At 34.8% G+C, this 24813-nt stretch overlaps 1 protein-coding gene across 1 annotated transcript in view; it reads left to right on the forward strand.

The window, feature by feature from the left end:
- Positions 1-24194, forward strand: part of LOC114337914 (probable cationic amino acid transporter) — a 1427575-nt gene extending 1403381 nt beyond the window's left edge. Inside the window, exon 15 of the mRNA XM_050641785.1 lies at positions 22949-24194. Within this exon, the coding sequence (XP_050497742.1) occupies positions 22949-22955 (7 nt within the window). The 3' untranslated portion in view covers positions 22956-24194. The remainder of the gene's footprint in view (positions 1-22948) is intronic.
- The last annotated feature ends 619 nt before the right edge of the window (positions 24195-24813 follow it).

The following is a 24813-nucleotide window of genomic DNA, read 5'->3' on the forward strand; positions in this document are numbered from 1 at the left end:
CTCCCTCTCATAAAAGAAGTTGATTATGGACCGTTTCTCAAGTTGTCTGTCATCAGCCGTTGGCAATCTCGAAGTTCTTGGCCTTTTATTTTCCTCCTATTTCAGAAAACTGCTTCCATTGAGCCAATGACAAGAAGTTGACATCTTTGTTGAGCTTCTAAAGCGTGTGGCATCATCGGCAACATTTTCCTCCGTGTTGATCCAATTACACTGATTCGACGTAGAGTAGTCCAAGATAAGGTTTACCCGATTGGTTAGATATTGGCTGAATCTTTTTATTTATGTAGTCAACCAACACATTATAGTCCTTGAATTAGTCCATAGAAAAGAGCTTGCAAAGCTAAGATCTTGTCCAAAAGCTTTTTCCACATACGCCTTCAACTTGGCTCCTTTAACAGCAGCATTGAGTTCCAATCTTGGTATTGACATTCCTTTGGCTCTTGGTACGTTTCCTTTTCCGGCAATGATTGAAACACTTAAGCTCCCTATCGCATGACCTCGTACGTAAGCCACAGCTGCAAACGCTTCTTCGCAAGCATCACAAAAGATGTGAAGTTGGAGTTCCTTACTTAAATCCACATCGTAAAATCTTGGAACTTCAATCTCAGGAATTACTCGAAGTTCTTCCGACCAGTCCTTGAAGCGGATGTCAATAGCGTTTAGTACTTGATCATCCCAGTCTACTTCGAATTTCCAACATAGCTGCAGAATAATTAATTCTTTGACTTTCAATGGGGTGAGAAATTCTAACAGGTCGAAAATACTCATTACGAAACCTGCTAGTACACGTTTTGTCGGAGTCCTATGTTCTTTCAGAACATCCTTGAGTATCTTTTCTGTCATCATCATTCTCTTTGCCTTATACAGGGTCGGCTTCCCTAATTGCATTTCTCCACAAAATTCTATCTTGGGTCATATCAATGTCAATCCCCTTTACCAACATGTCCTGCCTAATCGTCTCCCCCCAGGTCTTCTTTGGTCTTCCTCTCCTACTCCTTCCAGGAATCTGCACTTCAGCAATTCTTCGTATTGTGTGACTAGCGTCTCGACGTTGAACATGACCAAACCATCTCAACCTATGCTCTCTCATTTTGGCATCAATTGGTGCCACACCACACAACATTGTTAAGAGTATAATCACTTACAGCAGTGAAGTATGGCAAATAAAAGAAAGATACAAGAGAAAACTTGAAGCAACAGAAATGGATTTCTGGAGGCGCTCAGCAGGAAAATCAAGATTAGAAAGGGTAACCAACAACAGAATTAGGGAAATAATGAATGTGAAACACACAATAGTAGATGACATTAGTACCAAACAGCTTAGATGGTATGGACACGTACAAAGAATGTCCGAAGAACGACTCCCGAAACAAATCCTAACGTGGACCCCTCATGGTAGACGAAAAAGAGGAAGACCCCGCCTGAGTTGGAGAGAAGGCATAAATCGAGAAATGAGAGAAAGAGAATTGGATGAAGACCTTTGGATGGACCGAAGTGAATGGCGACTAGGCATCGGAAGACGTAGGAGAACGTTTTAAAACCGATATATATATGGTGCCACACCTAGACTTCCCCTAATATACTCATTTCTAATTTTATCCTTCTTTGTCACTCCACTCATCCATCTAAGCATTCTCATTTCCGCCACATGCATTCGTTGTTCCTCTTTCTTCTTCACTGCCCAACATTCAGTTCCGTACATCATAGCCGGTCTAATGGCTGTTTTATAGAATTTTCCCTTCAGCTTCATTGGAATTTTTCTGTCACACAACACACCACTCGCTTCTTTCCACTTCATCCATCCAGCCCTAATTCTACTGCATGCATCTCCATCTATTTCTCCATTACTCTGTAATACCGATCCCAGGTACTTAAAACTATTGCTTTTTACAATCAGTTCACCATCCAAAGATACCATTTTATTTATAGTAACTCCATCTTTAAATGACCATTCCAAATACTCTGTTTTTGTCCTACTAAGTTTTAAACCTTTTTCCTCCAGAGCTTGCCTCCACTGTTCCAGTTTTTCTTCTAAGTCTCTTTCACTATTTCCTACTAACTCGACATCATCAGCATACATTAAGCACCATGGAATGTAACCATGTAGTTTCGCTGTTATCTGGCCCAAAACTAATGGGAATAAATACGGACTAAGCACAGAGCCTTCGTGCAATCCACTTTCACATGAAATTTATCAGTCTCTCCCACACCTGTCTTAACACTAGTCGTTACTCCCTCATACATATCCCTCACAATCTTTACATATTCACCAGGGACTCCTTTTTATTGAGTGCCCACCACAGAATCTCTCGAGAAACTCTATCATATGCTTTCTCAAGATCAATGAATATCATATAAGCGTTTGTTTCTTTACTCCTGTATTTTTCCATCAACTGCCTTATAATGAAAATTGCATCTGTTGTTGATCTGCCCTGCATATAGCCAAATTGATTCTCAGATATTTCGGTCTCTTCACGTATCCGTCTATCAATTACTCTTTCCCATATTTTCATGGTGTGGCTAAGCAGTTTTATAGCCCTGTAGTTTGTACATTGTTGTATATCTCCCTTGTGTAAACAGATACCAGTATACTGCTTCTCCATTCGTCTGGCATTTGTGGAACTTCCATAATTCTATTAAATAGACCTGCTAGCCATCGTGTTCCTGTCTCTCCCAATGCTCTCCATACTTCCCAGGAATATTATCTGGTCCTACCGCTTTTCCTTTCTTTATTTTTTGAAGCGCTTGAGCCACTTCCTCGTTTGTTATTTTGGTGACCATTACTGCTACTGTCTCCGTTGACTCTACAGACTGTCTGTCAAATTCTTCATTTAATAAGCTGTCAAAGTACTTTCTCCATATCTTTTTGACATCCCTTTCATGCACTAGTATTTTATTATTTTCATCTCGGATACATCTAACCTGATTAAAATCTTTTGCTTTCTTTGCTCTCTGTTTGGCTATTTTATCTTCGTTTCGTCTTCCCTGGTATCAAGTTGATCGTATAGGCTTGAATACGATTCTGCTTTGGCTTTTGCTACTGCTACTTTGGCTTCCTTTTTCGCCACCATATAGTTTTGAAGATCTGTGTCGGACCTGGTTTCTTGCCACTTTTTATATAATGTTCGCTTCTCTTTTATTTTTCCTTGTACTTTGTTTGACCACCACCAAGTCTCTTTATCCTCAAACTTTTTTCCGGACGTTTCCAAGTATTTCAATAGCAGTATCTCTAATACTACTGGCCATTTTTCTCCAAATTGTATTAGGGCTTCCTTTCATGTTCCAACATATTTTCTACTATTCTTCTCCTGAATAGACCTTCTTTCTCATCTTTTAGCAGCCACCACTTGATTTTTTGTGGTCCTCTCCGATATTTTTGTTTAGTTTCGCTTTTTACTTCGATGTTCAAAACAAGCAGCTTATGTTGTTGGCTTACTGTCTCACTATTACCTTGCAGTCCTTGCATTAACGTATGTCTTCTTTTCTTATCATGAAGTAGTCTATTTGGGATTGATGTTGTCCACTTTTGTAGGTAATAAGTTGAGTTTCTCTCTTTTTAAAGAATGTGTTAACAATCGTCATATTCAATGCTGTTGCTAATTCAAGCATGTCATCTCCAGCTTCATTTCTAGCTCCAAAGCCTAATCCCCCATGTATTGCTTCGTATCCTGCCTTGGCTTGGCCCACATGTGCATTGAAATCACCTCCTATTCAATACCTTTTTATCAATTACAAATTTCACTGACATCATTCTATCACTCGTTCTTACAACTTCCACTACGTTATCTTTCATTTCTGTATCCGGCTCAAATCTGAAACAGTTCTTTACTTGATCCCCAAAAATTCCGAGAGTTTTTTCAATTGCTAAATTTGACTAAAGTTGTTGTAACAGATCGGGTCCAGTGTAAACGAAAACATTAAATGAATTTCCTTTACTTCTTGCAGCTGCATCAAATACAAGTCTTGGCTTTTTACTTGGGTGAAAGGCAAAAAAATGAGGTAGGTACCATCGCTTGTCTTCTGTTTCGTTACGGTCGACTTAACCTTTTGGAGAAATCCAGCTGAGATATACTTTTGGAAATTGGTTGTGTATAACTTAGCAAAAGCTGGATCCTTATCGGCTTTCCTTTCCATGGTTAACAGTCTCTTTCTTGTCATCTTTTCAGACGAAGGTAAAGGTCGAACATCATTTTTCCACATTAAGCCTATTTCCCAACGCCCTTCTTTCTTAATCGTCACTTCTTTCAAAATCTTTAAAGCTTGCGCGTCTTTTTTTTTACATTGGTATCACAGATTTGAATGTAGTGCAATCTTCGGCTGCAATGAAGTTACTTATATATACGAAGCAAGCTTTCAATCCTAATAGCAAATAATTAATATTGAAAAATATCAAAAATTACTAAAAGATTTTTAAATTGAAAACTTACTGGTACATCCCCATGTATACACCTCCAAGACTTCTACAATTTGCAAGTCATATGGATGCTGCAGTAAAGACGATAGGGAAGGAATTCTAAACTTTGCAATTCAAATCCCCCGTCTGCAGCCGGTTAGGAACTGAAAGATGCACCATAGTTACTCTACTGAGTAATAAGAAAATAAAATAAAAATGTGTGTACCATTTTTATATATTCGGCTGCAATACGAAGGAAAAACAATCTTACTTTTTAATTAGAATAAGGAGTGCAGCCAGTCCCTTTAACTGCAATTTTCTGCTCTTATTGGAGCTTCATCAGAAGGAACGTAGGCACTGTTCTCCTTAATCCAATCAAATCGCATCGAAATATTTTTCCAAATATTGCAGCCAAAATGATGGTATTGGGTGGCTAGCGCCATCTGGCCGTAAAAATACGAAGCAAGCTTTCAATCCTAATAGCAAATAATTAATATTGAAAAATATCAAAAATTACTAAAAGATTTTTAAATTGAAAACTTACTGGTACATCCCCATGTATACACCTCCAAGACTTCTACAATTTGCAAGTCATATGGATGCTGCAGTAAAGACGATAGGGAAGGAATTCTAAACTTTGCAATTCAAATCCCCCGTCTGCAGCCGGTTAGGAACTGAAAGATGCACCATAGTTACTCTACTGAGTAATAAGAAAATAAAATAAAAATGTGTGTACCATTTTTATATATTCGGCTGCAATACGAAGGAAAAACAATCTTACTTTTTAATTAGAATAAGGAGTGCAGCCAGTCCCTTTAACTGCAATTTTCTGCTCTTATTGGAGCTTCATCAGAAGGAACGTAGGCACTGTTCTCCTTAATCCAATCAAATCGCATCGAAATGTTTTTCCAAATATTGCAGCCAAAATGATGGTATTGGGTGGCTAACGCCATCTGGCCGTAAAAATACGAAGCAAGCTTTCAATCCTAATAGCAAATAATTAATATTGAAAAATATCAAAAATTACTAAAAGATTTTTAAATTGAAAACTTACTGGTACATCCCCATGTATACACCTCCAAGACTTCTACAATTTGCAAGTCATATGGATGCTGCAGTAAAGACGATAGGGAAGGAATTCTAAACTTTGCAATTCAAATCCCCCGTCTGCAGCCGGTTAGGAACTGAAAGATGCACCATAGTTACTCTACTGAGTAATAAGAAAATAAAATAAAAATGTGTGTACCATTTTTATATATTCGGCTGCAATACGAAGGAAAAACAATCTTACTTTTTAATTAGAATAAGGAGTGCAGCCAGTCCCTTTAACTGCAATTTTCTGCTCTTATTGGAGCTTCATCAGAAGGAACGTAGGCACTGTTCTCCTTAATCCAATCAAATCGCATCGAAATGTTTTTCCAAATATTGCAGCCAAAATGATGGTATTGGGTGGCTAGCGCCATCTGGCCGTAAAAATACGAAGCAAGCTTTCAATCCTAATAGCAAATAATTAATATTGAAAAATATCAAAAATTACTAAAAGATTTTTAAATTGAAAACTTACTGGTACATCCCCATGTATACACCTCCAAGACTTCTACAATTTGCAAGTCATATGGATGCTGCAGTAAAGACGATAGGGAAGGAATTCTAAACTTTGCAATTCAAATCCCCCGTCTGCAGCCGGTTAGGAACTGAAAGATGCACCATAGTTACTCTACTGAGTAATAAGAAAATAAAATAAAAATGTGTGTACCATTTTTATATATTCGGCTGCAATACGAAGGAAAAACAATCTTACTTTTTAATTAGAATAAGGAGTGCAGCCAGTCCCTTTAACTGCAATTTTCTGCTCTTATTGGAGCTTCATCAGAAGGAACGTAGGCACTGTTCTCCTTAATCCAATCAAATCGCATCGAAATGTTTTTCCAAATATTGCAGCCAAAATGATGGTATTGGGTGGCTAGCGCCATCTGGCCGTAAAAATACGAAGCAAGCTTTCAATCCTAATAGCAAATAATTAATATTGAAAAATATCAAAAATTACTAAAAGATTTTTAAATTGAAAACTTACTGGTACATCCCCATGTATACACCTCCAAGACTTCTACAATTTGCAAGTCATATGGATGCTGCAGTAAAGACGATAGGGAAGGAATTCTAAACTTTGCAATTCAAATCCCCCGTCTGCAGCCGGTTAGGAACTGAAAGATGCACCATAGTTACTCTACTGAGTAATAAGAAAATAAAATAAAAATGTGTGTACCATTTTTATATATTCGGCTGCAATACGAAGGAAAAACAATCTTACTTTTTAATTAGAATAAGGAGTGCAGCCAGTCCCTTTAACTGCAATTTTCTGCTCTTATTGGAGCTTCATCAGAAGGAACGTAGGCACTGTTCTCCTTAATCCAATCAAATCGCATCGAAATGTTTTTCCAAATATTGCAGCCAAAATGATGGTATTGGGTGGCTAGCGCCATCTGGCCGTAAAAATACGAAGCAAGCTTTCAATCCTAATAGCAAATAATTAATATTGAAAAATATCAAAAATTACTAAAAGATTTTTAAATTGAAAACTTACTGGTACATCCCCATGTATACACCTCCAAGACTTCTACAATTTGCAAGTCATATGGATGCTGCAGTAAAGACGATAGGGAAGGAATTCTAAACTTTGCAATTCAAATCCCCCGTCTGCAGCCGGTTAGGAACTGAAAGATGCACCATAGTTACTCTACTGAGTAATAAGAAAATAAAATAAAAATGTGTGTACCATTTTTATATATTCGGCTGCAATACGAAGGAAAAACAATCTTACTTTTTAATTAGAATAAGGAGTGCAGCCAGTCCCTTTAACTGCAATTTTCTGCTCTTATTGGAGCTTCATCAGAAGGAACGTAGGCACTGTTCTCCTTAATCCAATCAAATCGCATCGAAATGTTTTTCCAAATATTGCAGCCAAAATGATGGTATTGGGTGGCTAGCGCCATCTGGCCGTAAAAATACGAAGCAAGCTTTCAATCCTAATAGCAAATAATTAATATTGAAAAATATCAAAAATTACTAAAAGATTTTTAAATTGAAAACTTACTGGTACATCCCCATGTATACACCTCCAAGACTTCTACAATTTGCAAGTCATATGGATGCTGCAGTAAAGACGATAGGGAAGGAATTCTAAACTTTGCAATTCAAATCCCCCGTCTGCAGCCGGTTAGGAACTGAAAGATGCACCATAGTTACTCTACTGAGTAATAAGAAAATAAAATAAAAATGTGTGTACCATTTTTATATATTCGGCTGCAATACGAAGGAAAAACAATCTTACTTTTTAATTAGAATAAGGAGTGCAGCCAGTCCCTTTAACTGCAATTTTCTGCTCTTATTGGAGCTTCATCAGAAGGAACGTAGGCACTGTTCTCCTTAATCCAATCAAATCGCATCGAAATGTTTTTCCAAATATTGCAGCCAAAATGATGGTATTGGGTGGCTAGCGCCATCTGGCCGTAAAAATACGAAGCAAGCTTTCAATCCTAATAGCAAATAATTAATATTGAAAAATATCAAAAATTACTAAAAGATTTTTAAATTGAAAACTTACTGGTACATCCCCATGTATACACCTCCAAGACTTCTACAATTTGCAAGTCATATGGATGCTGCAGTAAAGACGATAGGGAAGGAATTCTAAACTTTGCAATTCAAATCCCCCGTCTGCAGCCGGTTAGGAACTGAAAGATGCACCATAGTTACTCTACTGAGTAATAAGAAAATAAAATAAAAATGTGTGTACCATTTTTATATATTCGGCTGCAATACGAAGGAAAAACAATCTTACTTTTTAATTAGAATAAGGAGTGCAGCCAGTCCCTTTAACTGCAATTTTCTGCTCTTATTGGAGCTTCATCAGAAGGAACGTAGGCACTGTTCTCCTTCTGATGAAGCTCCAATAAGAGCAGAAAATTGCAGTTAAAGGGACTGGCTGCACTCCTTATTCTAATTAAAAAGTAAGATTGTTTTTCCTTCGTATTGCAGCCGAATATATAAAAATGGTACACACATTTTTATTTTATTTTCTTATTACTCAGTAGAGTAACTATGGTGCATCTTTCAGTTCCTAACCGGCTGCAGACGGGGGATTTGAATTGCAAAGTTTAGAATTCCTTCCCTATCGTCTTTACTGCAGCATCCATATGACTTGCAAATTGTAGAAGTCTTGGAGGTGTATACATGGGGATGTACCAGTAAGTTTTCAATTTAAAAATCTTTTAGTAATTTTTGATATTTTTCAATATTAATTATTTGCTATTAGGATTGAAAGCTTGCTTCGTATTTTTACGGCCAGATGGCGCTAGCCACCCAGTACCATCATTTTGGCTGCAATATTTGGAAAAACATTTCGATGCGATTTGATTGGATTAAGGAGAACAGTGCCTACGTTCCTTCTGATGAAGCTCCAATAAGAGCAGAAAATTGCAGTTAAAGGGACTGGCTGCACTCCTTATTCTAATTAAAAAGTAAGATTGTTTTTCCTTCGTATTGCAGCCGAATATATAAAAATGGTACACACATTTTTATTTTTTATTGAAGTTACTTATGTTTTTAGAGAGATCCTCGCTAATTTTCTTGCTAGTGAAGATATAAAAGTTTGCTTGATTTCCTCCAGTTAACATTTCATCATTTCCAACGCGAGTATATCCTAACTTGGTTTTCACAGCAATTGATAGATCGGGAGATTGTTCAATGTAATCTCGTGACAGGAACAAGGAGATATTATCATTTCCGATAATCAGTGATGGGGTTGCATTCTTCAGTGATGGGAATGGTGCTCTTCGTAAGTACGGGTACTTCTTCTTCAGCTCTGCAGCAGAATAGAGAAGACAAGTTCATTACTGGAACTGTATGATACTTTAGAATGTAAGTCTTTGCATTTGGAAAGTCGCCCGAGACCTCTATTCTCGTTTTCATTGATGGATCCGTGTTATTTTGTCCGTTTAACCATCCAAGTGAATGATCTCGTCATTTACCATCTATACTAAGTTTTTCCACATTTTCTTCCAGAATGGGGGTCTTGTGAGCTCCCGTATCAAACATAGCAATGACGGAAATTTTGGTTCCATTATTTGCTTTAAGTTGAACAGGGTCATACCATAATAACTTTTCTTCCTCTTCCTCGTCTGTATTTGTAACTGCTGATCTCTGATGCCAGTGCATATGAGCAAATTGAGCAGCTGGTGGGTCCGAAGGAGGTTGAGATTTTGATTGATCTTGAAGGAAGGCTTCATCTTTTTCGTGAACTCCATTGAATCTTGAATTGTCATGTAGGGATGTATGATGCCTTCCTCTACATCCTTCAACTTTGCAAGTTATTCTTGATTTGCAATCCTCGGCTGCGTGATTTTTCTTTAATCAGCGGAAGCACATACGATTCTTCTTTGCAAACTTGTCTCTTTCCTTAATTGCTAGTGGTGAAAACTTTCGACAGTCACCGACATGACGATTTTCAATTTTGCAGTACACAAAGTGTTGTTTTCGATCCGACTTGGGGTTAGTTGATACTGTTTCAAGATAAGTCTGCTTCTTCTTTCTATCCTTGGCATTTGCATTTTCAGAAGCTGTAGTGGTAGTTGACACAAGACACGCTACATACTGTTTTACAGAAATCCATTGTGAAAAATATTTCAGATTCTCTTCTCTTGAGGTGTCTTGTCGAAGCCAGGTGTACCACTCAGTATCCATATCTATCGACATCTTCTTGACCAGAGTGCTCAGGATTTCAATGGAATATAGATACTGGCTACTTTTATAAGACGTGATACTTGCCACTAATGCTTGTACGGCTATTCCGAACTTGATTGTTGCTTCAGGTTTGGTTACTGAGAGAGAAGGTGCTGCTCTTGCTTTCTTTAACAACCGTTTAATCACAGACTTTGGTTGTCCAAACCTATCTTCTAGGATCCTCATAATGCTTTCCACATTATCGATGTTTGGTAGCAAGAATGAAACTGTCTCCAAGGCATCTCCTTTTAAAGCTTCTCTTAATCTTTGAATGTTGATTGAATTGTCAATTTTGTATCTTTGGTTGGTCGATCGAACTTAGCTTTGAATAGTGACCAATCTTCTGAACATCCATTGAACTTTGGCAATTGCTCATGTTTACGAGAATTGTATGGTGTAGCAGACATCTGTAAAATCGCTTGAGCCATCAGAACAATTGGGTCAACTGAAACATTTTTTGATTCTGGTAGATACGTCACTTATGGTATCTCTTCCATTTCAGTTTGTATATTTACTTCATTTGGATGATTGGTTTCGACGACTTCACCATCATCATTCGATCCTAGATACTGGTCGTTGTCGATTGATTGTCGAATCGCTTCAGCATTTTTCTTTTTAAGTTCTTCAAGAATATTAAGCATTTCTTCTTGAACTAAACTTAACGATTGAAGGCCTTGTAGTTTTAGCTGAAGGTACCTCAATGTCTTCTTACTTTTTGCAGGTTTTTTTGTACATCATCTTAAGTCTTCTGGAGAGATTTCTTTCAGGGTTGAAAAGTCCTTAGAACTTTGTTCAACCTTTTTTTCTTCTTCTATGATCTTAATTTGTAGTTCAGCAATATTTTTCTTTGTCTCAGAGAGTTTCTCTCTTGAAGCATATTTTTTTCAAGGGCGAATACGGACTGGTTACTCGTTGTTGAGTATACTGAAGAAGATCTTGACAATGAGATTTTTCGGCTTGAATTGACTATTAGTTGTCTTACTGTCATTGTAGTTGGGGCATCTATTGGATTTCCAAACTCATTATATGTCATTCTTGGAGAGGGCCTTGATATACACTTACTTTCACCTTGGCTTGCTGGCATTGCTGTAGACAATAGTTTACCTTTGAACTTAAAATGACTGTTTCCTTCCTTTGGAGAGCAGCTAATATCTTCTTAATTACTTCGATTCCCGGGTTTCGGCACCAAAATTTTTCGAACAACATAACTTCTACTTTAGAATAACTTCCTTATCTTGTTCTACTCCTTAATTTGCCAGGATTCGCCCTACAAGTCCATTTAACGACATCTAAGACTCTGTTTTGACGTATCCAATGTTAGAGAAGTGGTGTCACCTATGTAAAACTAATATTTTATCACGCGGTATTTGCTTTCTTTTATTAGTTATACATTTGCTTTTACTAACTCTTAACTTACAGAGTTTTTTAGGTTTGCGGCAAAAAAAACCTAAATTTTTCTTCCGAAAGCTAATTTGAACCCAAACAATCTTCCGAAATTTTTTAATAATTTATGGCAGTACTAAATCACAACTTATTTTATTTAGAAACCTTATCTTATTCAAGTGTCTTCCTGACTGCACTCCTAATGTGGTCCTATAATACATAAATAAATGTGAGGATGATGTCCGTGACAGACTGATACCATTTCCATGAATCTGTTCTATGAGGAACTGTACTTACGAATGAGCGAATGAAAATATCGTGTGCACGTACTCGTATTTTTATAAGACAATAATAATAATCACACACAATCCCGTGTGTTTTCCACAACGAACTGTCAATACTGATGGAATAGGCATGAAGAAAATTAATGCCGCCAACATACAAGAGAGAGGTCCTAGAGAGACAGAGAAATTTTCAGGTAAAATTTGACAGGTCGTGTAATTCCAGTTGCCTATATCAACTTAAATCGGGAAAATAGACCTCATATTTTTTTTAATTTTAGTAACTTAACTTCATTTTTAAATACTGTCTATCAGCCCTGATACCAAGTTAAAAAATATGAGGTCTATTTCCCCGATTTAAGTTGATATATTATAGGGCCTGTCAAATTTTACCTGACATTCTCTGTCTCTCTCAGGACCTCTCTCTTGTATGTTGGAGTCAATCTTGCTTCACTATTTGAATGGGACGGGGCCATTCCATCCATATTGACAGTTCATTGGTTTTCCAATATTACTTTTCATCAATTTGGATAAAAATTAAATATACCTCGACGCGATATCGATGTACATCGACGCGGTTCAATCCTGAAGCCTGGTGAGTTTAATATTAATTCGTGTAATAATATTAATTTTTGCTTTTATAGGTACAGTGTGACTCATTTCGTTTTTGCTCTGTATATTCTATTTTTTTTAACGTCCACGAGTGGTTAAAATAATGAATTAGTTAATATCGGTGCATTGGCATCAATTTTGTGGTATATTATTTCTTATAACAGTAAACAAATGTAACTAGTAATTATTTATGTTCCCAAAAAATCTCACTACAAATAATCTGATAAAATGATCTACTAAAATATGTATAAAGAGTGTATAGATAATAATATAAAATATTAACATTAAACACTGTATTTGTATTTAATTTTATTTGAACTGTAGCTACCTAAAATGTATATTATGCGCTTGGTTAAAATTCCTGAATAATACTCAAGACATTGAATTGTAAATATTAATTCTACAATGGCATTTTTCTATTTCAATGGGAGAAATATTAATTTAAATGTTACAGTCCCAACCCTATAAATGATATTATACTTAGAAAGTTTATGTACTTTTTCCGGAAATCCCATGCCCAGCTCAATTCCCAACTCAAACTCAATTTTGGGTACGTATAATTTTTGTGTTGAAGTGCAATAATAATTTTATGTTATGTATATTGTTTCTTTGGTATTCTAATATGTACTTAATTTAAAGTCTTATTTTGTAATCGATATCATGTTTAGACTTTACCCAGTATTTTTAATTTGATCTTTTTCTGTCATTTGCTCACTAACGTGTTGTCATTTCTACAAAGCTGTGTATGTGTATTGAAAATACCGTTTGAAGGTTCGGTCAAGGTCCAGTTGGCTCACCTACAACGGTTGGCATCTCAAGAGCCACGAGGACCACTCCTACAGCAGCTCTTGAGGTTCTGTTTGATTTATCTCCACTACATCTCATTGTAGAGCACGAAGCCGTGATGTTAGTATATCGTCTCAATTGCTCTGGATACTGGTTGGGAATAAATGTTCGGATGGGCCATTGTGATATTTGGAGACAGGCTATCGAGTGTTGTCCTGTGCTTGCTATAGTCCAGGACAGCATGGCCAATAAATTTGAGTTCTTATCCTACTTTTGGTTCAATTTCCTGACCGGGATGAATGGATGGAACAAGAACTTACACTAATCTGTCGAAATGGACTCACCTGGTTCACAATTGGTTTCTGAATAGACGAGCGGGCAGGTGCTGGAGTGTATGGTGTGGAGTCGGATTTGAGTCTAGTCAGACTCTCGGCTCCCATGCATCAGTCTTTTAGGCCGAGATTTTTGCGATCCTGGTATGCTCTCACGAGATAATCAGATTATCATATGAGGAGAAACCGGTTACTCTGCAGATGTACCTCTACCATATATTGGCTCTTAACACAGGAAAGTAGTTCGTTAAGGGCGGCCCGAAAAAAAAAAAGTTATCCTTAAAAATACTCGAAATTGTCAGATTAAGATAAGGTAAGTTAAGTACATGCAAAAAAGTGTATATTTTAAAAATCTGACAATTTGAGCGGGGCGTAAGGAAATGGGTGAGTCAAAAAGTTTCACAAAAAAAAGCGAATATTTCGCCAAATGAACGTCAGATCTTAAAACTAAAAAATACGTCTTCAATATTTTTCAAAAATCTATCGAATGCTACTAAACATGACCCCCCACGGAGAGGGGTGGGGGATTTAAAATTTAAATACAAACCCCGCGGTATTTCGCAAAATGAACAATCCAAAAACTGACAAATGCACTTTCAAAATGTTTTTGAAAAATCTATCGAATAGTACCAAACAGGACCCCCCACGGATGCGGGGTGGGGGTTACTTTAAAATCTTAAATGGGACCCCCAAATTTTTATCGCAGATTTGGATTATTTACGTAAAAATAAACAACTTTTATTCGAGACATTTTTTCGAATTATGGATAGATGGCGCTATAATCGGAAAAAACGATTGTTGGAAATGGAAAATTAAATTAAAAAATTGGAAGCGCCCCCTAAAATGGAAAATTTTACTTAACTTTTTTTTGGAACCTAATAATCACAACCTAATAGGTCCCCAAAACGCTCGAGTGACTACAAATTTAGCATACTTTGCTCCCCTACCATAATAGACATGGCTTGCTTAGGAAGGACCATCTCTATATGCTTGCTCTGACAGCCAGACAGCACTAAGGGCTTTGGAATCTATAAGCTGGTTTTTGAATGCAAGAGAGCACTGGATGACGTTGCTCTGACTAACATAGTTAGCTTAGTATGGGTACCGGGACACACAGGTGTGGAGAAAAACGAACGGACTGACGCCTTTGCAAGGCTCATTCACTCTGCCTGTGGGACCCGTACCTGTGATTGGGGTGCCTTTTGGTACTAGTCGGGGTAGTCTCAAAGAGCTTCTTCTGCGGAGGTTCCAGGACTCCTGGGCTAGTTGTGGAGGTATGAGAGAGAGAGAGTAGGCTTCATATAGTGAGTCCATCCAAAAATCTGACAGCGTAACTTCTTCTTCTAGGCCTTAGAAGATGTTCTTTAATGGTCAGTATGCTCAACGGCATCTTCAACCGCCGATGCCCGGCGGCATCTTCATCTGCTTGGATAGGCGAATGGCCCACGGTGCCGTCTATATGATAAGGAAGAGGAAACCTCACATATCATCTGTAAGTGCTCGGCATTGGCCTATCAGAAGTGGCAAATCCTGAGATGGTGCCTTTGAAGAGACTTATGGCTTTCTCTGAGGCCATAAGGTTGCTGAATGATTAGACGTTCGGAGTGGAATCGACAAAAGGAGCTCATATTTGCAGCTTTTGCTGATTCTGATCACACATAAGAAAACGCTGCAGCCTGGGTCCCATAAACACCGAAGACCAGGTTCTTCTTGACCTGGTCCGTAGGATAGGGGTGAAACAATGAATCTGTCGTATGAGGTCGAAGTGTCTGAAGGGCTCACAAGTGGATCTTGCCTAGATTGTACCATACCATACCATACCATACCTTATCGTTTAGTGTATTTTTATTACTTTATGTATGACCATAATGGTGTTTAATGACCTTAAATCATTGTCGTAGGTATCAAAGAATGAACGACACTGAATCATAAGACCCTATCTCTCATCATCTCTTATTCATCCTATATCTTCTCCATTAACCTACGAATTTCAATTTAAAGCAGCAAATCGTTTTTAAATTTTGTACTTAAGATTTTTCAAGATTGAATGTTGGTTAAGTCTAATATCTATTACAGTAATATGAATAAACTAAATATAAAAGCTCGCTGAGCAATCGAGCTGACTATTTGGATTGTAACTCGTATCTTTAATATATTATATTTCAGTTCTTGTTTTGGAATGAGAAAAATTCCAAAAATAATTAATACTCATTCAAATTTGCCTGGTTCCTCACAAATATGTTATCTAAAGGTATGAAACATCACAGTGCCTGTTACTTCGGAGTTTAAATTCTTGCCTCAACATGGAAGTTTTCATATCAAGCAAATTAATTTATAAACTATATATTTTAGTGTATTTTCGTAGTGTAGAAATGTATAAGAATTATTTGACATATAAACGTAAAAATTTCTAAAGTTACTTGTATTTCTTGTGCTACAATCTATGATTGTTATCACATAACTTATTTTAATAATGCTTAATACTCAACTTAAATAATCATATTCTTTAGTTATCTTAAATATCTCTTCATGTTAATTTCATTCAACTTCCCGAGTAACTACGGGTAGCGAATATCCCCGTGTCGGTAAAAATCCCTGAAATCTCTTGTTGGGTTATTGGCAAAGTATAGTCAGTTAGTAAAGACATATAAAGAGGTTACACTAGAAGAGCTCTGTCATCTGCGAAACGTAGGTTGTTTATTTTATGACCATTTATTGACATCCCTTTTTCCCATCCTTCAAGAGCTCTTCTCAAAATATGCTCCCCATATATACATCCCTCTCTGACACCTCATTCTGGATGAAATTCGTTTGAAAGTGTGTCAAGTAGGTACTTTAACTGATCCAGTAGTGCGTTCGTATAGTTCAATTACAAGCGAAATTTCTATAAGATCTACCTTGAATATACTTTGATTTATCTATTCATCTTCATCCCTTCGGAAGTTAAGAATCTAATTGGCTGTCATCATAAGCATAATAGCGGATCTGAAGATTTCAAATTATCAGTGGCGTAACAAACTCCGTCGGGGCCCCCCTGCAGAATTGGAAATGGGGCCCCTTTAAAAAATTACTAAATGCGACATGTGTTACAAATACGTATAATATGTCGTTACAGCCCAGTAAATGAACGTAAAATATAGCAATACCGTGTAATTTTTCGGTGTCACCACCGAAGTGGTCACCTGACTTTTCGAGTTATTTATGAGTAAAAAGTTTATTGTTCAACAAACAAAACACGTTTTTAGGCGATTTTTCGCAAATCGTTCAAAGAGTAAGTATTTAATCGAAAAGAATATTGTTAGCAAAAATGTAGCTTATAAAAAAATGAAACAAAAATTAAGTATATCGACCCAGTAAAAGAAAAGTTGTAGCTAATGAAAAGTTTTTTTTATACGTCACATTCCAAATCGAATATTTCGTGAAATAACAAAAAAATGAAATAGTTTTCGTGGAAAACTCAGAACTTTTTTAAAGTGTTTAAAAAAAACTTTATTTTTATTTTTTACAAAAGTTTCTAGCATCAAACCTAAGCCAGTTTCCCTCAAAATACTGTTAATCCCATTTTTTGGTAAAGGGATTATGAAAATCTCCCCCTATTTAGCACCCCAAATGAAACTAATCATTATCGCTTTACAAATTACTTAACTTTTTTATATGATCTGTAAGTTTCACAGGTTCAAAGTGCTTATTTTTACAAGGGTTTTAGTTTAAAGGGCTTGAATGAGTCACTAATCGCGAGTATATGCAAATTTTAAACAGCCATATCTTAACCAATTTTTGTCTTAAAGAATAAAGCCAACATATTTATAAAAGCGAAACCTACATTTCTTTACTCTTTGAGATTTTTCGTATCACTAATTCTTTTTAATTCATTCTAAAAAAAGGCATTTTTCCAAAATAAAAAAAACTTTTTATACTACAAAATCATTTTTTTTTTTTCAAAATAAGAACTTTGAAACGGTCAAACGTACAGATCATATAAACAATAAATATTTAAAGTAAATGGTAAAGCGCTAACGATAAATTTTATTTGGGGTGCGAAATAGGGCGAGATTTTCACGATTTTTTTTACCAAAAAAGGGACTAACTTTATTTTGAGCGTAACTGTATAGTTTTGGTGCTAGAAACTTTATAAAAAATAATAATAATAAGTTTTTTTTGTAACATTTAAAAAAGTTTTAATGAGTTTTTCCCGAAAAGTGCTTCATTTTTTGGTTATTTCACGTTGAAATATTCGATTTGGAATTGGACGAATAAGAATAATTTTTCATGAGCTTCAACTGTGCTTTTACTGTGTCGATAGACTTCATAAATAAGTACACCATTTTTTTTTGTATCTTAAATGCTACACTTTTGCTACAAATATTTTTCGATATCTAATATTTAATTCGATAAAATACTTATTTTTGAATTATTTGCGAAAAACCGGTCTGAAAACGTGATTTTTTTTTGTTGGCAAATAAACATTTTCACTCGTAAATGACTTGAAAAGTATTAACATAGATAAAGAAACTCCATAGAACAAAAGTAGCAGCCTTACACCTAAAGGTAGAAAGGCTTAGGACTAAGTAAGTAAGAACAAAAGTTGCTTATAATTAGTCAATTTATGCATTTCGGGACTTATTTTAAACGTATATTTTTGGCCCCAAGAAGTGCTGTCACCCCCCGAAGTAGTAAAAGCAATCAACGGCATAAGACCAACTTTGAAGTGGAGTGTAACTAGAACCTAAATCCAAATTGTCAAGCAAATACATCCGTCGTGATGCTGATAATTTCACTCAAATCTGTGATTTACTGAACTAGTGGTGTATTCATGCATTGTTTATGACGATTTACATTTTTCATCTTTATTGGTACCTATAGAATAAAATAGAACAAAAATTACTAAATGATTACATTAGTACATAGTATTATTCTATGAGAAGAACAACTTTCTTCGTGCACTACTATCAGCGAATTCTACAATTTTATTAATTCGGATGGGCAACTTCATTTTCAATATTGCACTGCTTAAAAAACGTATGTATGCGGATAATATAACAACACATTTTTACATATATTAGACGAAAGATGGGGCCCCTGACATATTGGGGCCCCCCGTAAGTTTCATGCTGCGGGGGCCTCTGTTACGCCTCTGAATAATTTTATGTATCGAAATACTAAACGTAGGTAGATTTTAAAGAGGAAACCCATTTCTAGATTTAGAAATATTGTTAAAATACGGCAAATTTCAATTCTCAAATCTTTCAATAGTCACGTACAAAGCATTATAGTTTGTCGTCACCATAAAAGTTCGAGAGACCGGAAAGGATATATACACACGTAAAATAATATACAAGGTGTCCCGAAAAGAATGGTCATAAATTATACCACAGATTCTGGGGTCAAAAATAGATTGATTGAACCTCACTTACCTATATACAATAGTGCACACAAAAAAAGTTACAGCCCTTTGAACTTACAAAATGAAAATCGATTTTTTTTTCATATATCGAAAACTCTCAGAGATTTTTTATTGAAAATGGACATGTGGCATTTTTATGGCAGCAACATCTTAAAAAAAAATTAAAGTGAAATTTGTGCACCCCATAAAAATTTTATGAGGTTTTGTTCCCTTAAACCCCCCCAAACTTTAGTGCACGTTCCAATTGAATTATTATTGTGGTACTATTAGTTAAACACAATATTTCTAAAACTTTTTTGCGTCTTAGTACTTTTTCGATAAGTCAGTGTTTATCGAGATATTTTGAATATTTGTCGAATCCATCACATATTTGTATATGGTTAAGTACGGTTATACGCTGTGAGCTCGTACGTAGAGGGGATATTTACAAATTCGCGAACGCCAGTAGTGACAAGTTTGTAAACGTTTACTGGAAATTTGACATAAATGTCAAAGTGATTAATTTAAAATTAAAATTAAAAACATTAATTATAAACAATATTAGTTGGTCAAAGCTGTGGTATATATTTTTAACTTAAATATACTTACGTTTTAAATACTGAATTTAAGTTTTTTTGATGTTCCGTAATATCTAATTATAAATAATCTATTATAATCTTAGCGCCATCTACACGATTATTGTCAAAGTATCCGAAGTAAGAAATGGATATTTTATCAATAGAACGTCAAAATGATTAGAAAAATCTTAAAAAAATCGATTACAATTTAATTACTTTTTTGCGTTGTAAATATTAAGCGATAACAATTAAATAATAAATTTAAAAATTACCGGTAAAAGTTGAATTAGTAACCGCTAGGAGCGACACCAGCGAAGCTCAGAGCGTATAGAGACCTGTTAATAATCTGAAAATTTATTTATAATTTACATTTTTAGGTATATTTTGAAAAAGAAGCTACATCTCGATAAGAGGTGGTTTATAAAAGAAACACTAAGAGGCAAAAGTCTTAAAAACACTGTGTTTAACTAATGGTACCACAATAATAGTTTAATTGGAATGTACACAAACATTTGGGGGGTTTAAAGGAACAAAACCCCCATAAAATTTTTACGTAAATATATTTGAAAAAGAAGCCGTATCTCGATAAAAACTGGCTTATCGAAAAAATACTAGGAGGCAAAAAAGTTTTAAAAACGTTGTGTTTAACTAATGGTATCACAATAATGAATTAATTGGAACGTACACAAAAGTTTGGGGGGGTTTAAGGGAACAAAATCCTCATACATTTTTTATGGGGTGGACAAATTTCACTATAATTTTGTTTTAAGATGTTCCTGCCATAAGAATGATGCATGTCGATTTTCAATAAAAAATCTCTAATAGTTTTCGATATATTGAAAACAATCCATTTTCATTTTGTAACTTCAAAGGGCTGTAACTTTTTTTATGAGCACATTTGTACTGAGGTAAGTTAGGTTCAATCGAACTATTTTCGACCCCAGAATGTGTGGTATAATTTATGACCAATCTTTTCGGGACACCCTGTATAACAGATTTTTACATAATATCAGACGACAAGATGGGGCCCCTGATCGATTGGGGCCTGCAAATGATGTTTTGCGAAGTGGGCGGCATATATTTCTTAAACCAAGAATTTAGTCTTCTTAGTATTGACATTTCCACCAGAATTTTTGCTTCAAAATCTTTTGTCCAATATCTTTCTTTTATACCAGTATACTTTAAGTATCTTTGTTGATAAACAATTGCACTGTATTTTTAACATTCCCTAATTTCCTTTCTTATTTATTATTACCTTTTTATTACCATCTTTGTCTCTTGGAATAGTATTGGATCTTATGGCTTCCTCCTAAATTTTTAGTAGCCATTTTTAACTAATTTTTCAAGTTTCATTATTCTCTCGCTTCTCTTAGTGCGTTCTTTTTTCTTTGTGTTGCTTTTATTTGTAATTACTGTAATTTTTTGTATAGGTGCTATTACCTCGACTTTTTCCTTTCTTTAAATCTTGTAGTTCATAGTCAGAACTATGTATTATTATTTTCCAAACTGTCATTTAATTATTATTCTCTGTGTTTCACTTATTAGTCTTTTTACGCTGTTTCTGTGTTTTCTGTATGAATCTCCTATCGTTCTTCATTCGTATTTAAGTAACTTTTTCAATAAATTTTCTTCACATATCTCTCAACTTTCTACTTCTCTCCATATTCCATTTATTCTAGCTTTTCAAGATATATTTTATTCACTTAGAGCATAGCTTCTCCTATCTGTGTGTCATTACCTTTATATATTATTCTCTTATTCTACCCTTTTTCTATTTATCTCTGCTATTACCTGTCTATTGTTTGATTTCCAGCGCATATACTATGTAATCAAGTTATAACCTTCGCATTACGTTCTTCGATGTATTCTTGCGTTTTATCATTTGCTAATTTTAATACATATATTAATAAATAATAATTTTGCTGCAAAAAGAAAACTAGAAACGTCTTATATTTCAATTCATTCAGAGAGTGCCATAAATACCCTAACCGGTTTCAAGCTCCTAAGCTATCATCAGAGAGTATATAAATGACTTTCCCTGAATGAACTAAAACAAATCGGACTGTTAGTGCCGAATTACAGCAAAATAAAAGGATACGGGCATATAACAATCGAGTTTTACTTCAACAAAATTAAAAATAACATTAAAATAAAACTTTTATTAAGACCAAATTTTTGCTAACGCCTTCTCGGTTTCTATAATTTGCAAACAATACGAATGCTGAGGAAAGGAGGCCAGGGGAGATCTATGAATTGCATCTCACTTCCTGCCTGCTCAGCGATGCAAAAACTTCAGCGATTCAGTATATTATATCTACATAATTTCTTATTTACATTTTTTATGTTTTAACTGTTGCAAACTATTTTAACTATTTCATTACTTTTGGATTTAGATGTTTAGATTTTACGTTTATATTTTAACCAATTTTTCACAAATCGTATAGATACAACGATCGGTGTTATTTTCGAAGCGAGATTTCGTAAAATACCCAAAATTATCTATGTGTTTAAGTTTGTTTGAATATAATATAACATATATTAGGCATAAAAATTAATATGAGATGAGTGGTAATAAAACTGTAAAATAAGATTGTATTTATCAAAGATCATATTATGTAGATAACGATTTTATAAATTTAAAAACGGTAGAGTAACTTTCTTAAGCAAATAATAAAATGTGTGTGGTATTTTTACATCATATTCGTTGGTTTGGAAGAACGCTGTAATAAGTCGAAAAGTTCTAATTTTCAGGAGCGATGTTTTTAAAATTTTAATGTGCTAGCTTTCATTATAATTTTGGTAAGGTAAAAAATAAGAGGTAAAATCTTTTACAATATTAAAGAGCATATTACTTATTATCATTTCAATATATTATATTTCTTGTTCTCACCTTTCTACCTGTAATTAGCATTTGTAACAGTTTTTCCCAAAATTTGTTGAAATGTTTCTCTATTGCTTATAATAATTCTATATAAACGCTCATATCCTGTAAGGAATACTTACCTAAGACGAAATGTAACTGTCTTGCATTAAATATTCCAAAAAAATACGTCCCTTTATTGTAACACAAGTGGTAACTTCCACAACAACCGAAACACAACTATGTATATTGCGACGCCCTTCCATAAAATGTAATGCATGGGTTTGGCAGTCAAACTGTTATAAGTCGCCATCTAGTGGTAATTACATGAGTGCAACTTCTGACAATTTTTCCCATAATAAAGTTTAACATTTAGAGTTGGTTAGAGGGTAAACATGAAAAATGGCAATTTTTGAGTTGTGACGTTCTTCTTCCAAACCAACGATATACCTATCTTTAATGTAAGAATTTTCTATTCATGAGCTTAGTTTTTTTCCGTTATTTCTCTTACAGTAGGTACTCATATTTACACCCATTATGTTAATGATTAAATTTACAGAAACTAATAATAAAAGCCACCTCCAAGGATGTAAGAGATGCCCAAAGATGTATTTTTTTACCAGTTTCAAGATTTTTCAAATCAAGACCAAACGCGATCTTCAGATTCAAGAAAAAGTCGTTAACAGTTTGTTCCATATAGTATGATAAAATTCTTCAGAAGTTCTAGAGTCTAGCGAAATAATGAATTATTTCCAAATTGGTTACCACACCACTGGTTAAAATCGTGAGGTCAAAATAGTGGAAAGTACTCAAAAAAGAGTATGCCACAAGAACAAAATAAAGGCGAGAGGTTGATAAAAACCAGCTTATCAGGTGGATTTTTGTATTCAAGGACAAGTATGACTTAAATCACAACTTTAATATTTTTCAAGCCTGAAGAAATATATATTTTTTACGTACATAAATTAACCTTGGTGTTAAATTTCGAAATAAAACAGTTTGTATCCCTTAATTAAACTATATTGTTACTCTACTAAATAGATAAATTATTAAATTAAATGACTATTATTCAGACTATTTTTGTAAAGGCAATAATCTATTAAAAGTGATGTATAAAGAAGTAAGATATAATTGAACAAAGGGACCAGGGGATGGACCTATATTTATCAAAGATATTGTCTTTATAACAATAATTTGTTTAATACTGTCTCATTTTTAAGAGAAGTAGTGCACACAAGGAAAATTATCTATAAATTCCTACAAAGAATATATAAAAATTATTTATTTTAAATTTTTACACATACCTGTGAGTGCACTACTAGTTGAATACAAATACCTCTAGCTTTACACATTGGCTTCAACATTTGTCCCAACACTTGCGCCTAACCCACCATATAGTTTACGTGGCTTTTTCCAAATTAAAAAAATATTGATATAGAATGAATATTTTAAAACTTCATACTTCGAACAGGTCTAACCTAAACATCGTTACTTTGCTTTGCCAGCTGTACTAAAATTACGTATGTAACATATAGTTCCATATCAAATAAAACTACTAATCATATCAAATTTTAGTACCAATACTAGAACTATGTGTGTTGCTAGGGGTATAAATCTTCTATCCTGTAATACCTAAAGCAGCACAAGTTAAGATATTATCTAAAGTAATATAAATACAGATCCAAACTTTGTATATTCATTAATTATAGTGACATCTTGGTGTTTTTCTTCCAGTTTAAATATAGATATAAGTTTTAGATATTCTAATGTTAAGAATATCCATGGAAATAAATGATTTCAGCATACTGTAGTTGAGTTATTTTTTATGTTTCTATCTTAAACGTTGAGACTCTACATTTAAAGTGCGATAGTCACAAAGTACATAGGAAAGTTAGAGTCACGGGTGGACTAAGACGAAGACAGAAAGGAAATCTAAGTGATTCTGACGGAAAAATCATATTAGACAGAATGAAATAAGAACGTGGAAAGAATCTTTAGGTAAACTATGTGAAGACCAAAGAGATAACATCTTTGAGCTAGAAGAAGAGGTAAATGATGGACCAAGACTATTACAGCAGGAAGTTTATTCACAAAGAATAATCTCAAAGATACTCAACAATGTCTACATTTCTGGAGAAATACCAATAGAATGGCTAAAGTCTGAGTTTGTTGCACGTCCAAAAACACCAGGAGCCAAAAAATGCGAAGAATACCGTACGATAAGCCTGATAAGTCATCTCCTAAAATTGTTCCTAAAGATAATCCATACGAAAATTTACAAGCTGTGTGAAAGTTAAATTTCCCCCAAGCAGTTCGGGTTCATAAATGCTGTTGGTACGAGACAGCCTTTATTTTCAATACAAGTCTTAGTCAAGAGATGCAAAGGCATCAATTACGTCGTATGCGCATGTCTGGTTGATTACA

The sequence above is a fragment of the Diabrotica virgifera genome, chromosome 1 (genome assembly GCF_917563875.1).
Source record: "Diabrotica virgifera virgifera chromosome 1, PGI_DIABVI_V3a".
NCBI classification, from domain to species: Eukaryota; Metazoa; Arthropoda; class Insecta; order Coleoptera; family Chrysomelidae; genus Diabrotica; species Diabrotica virgifera.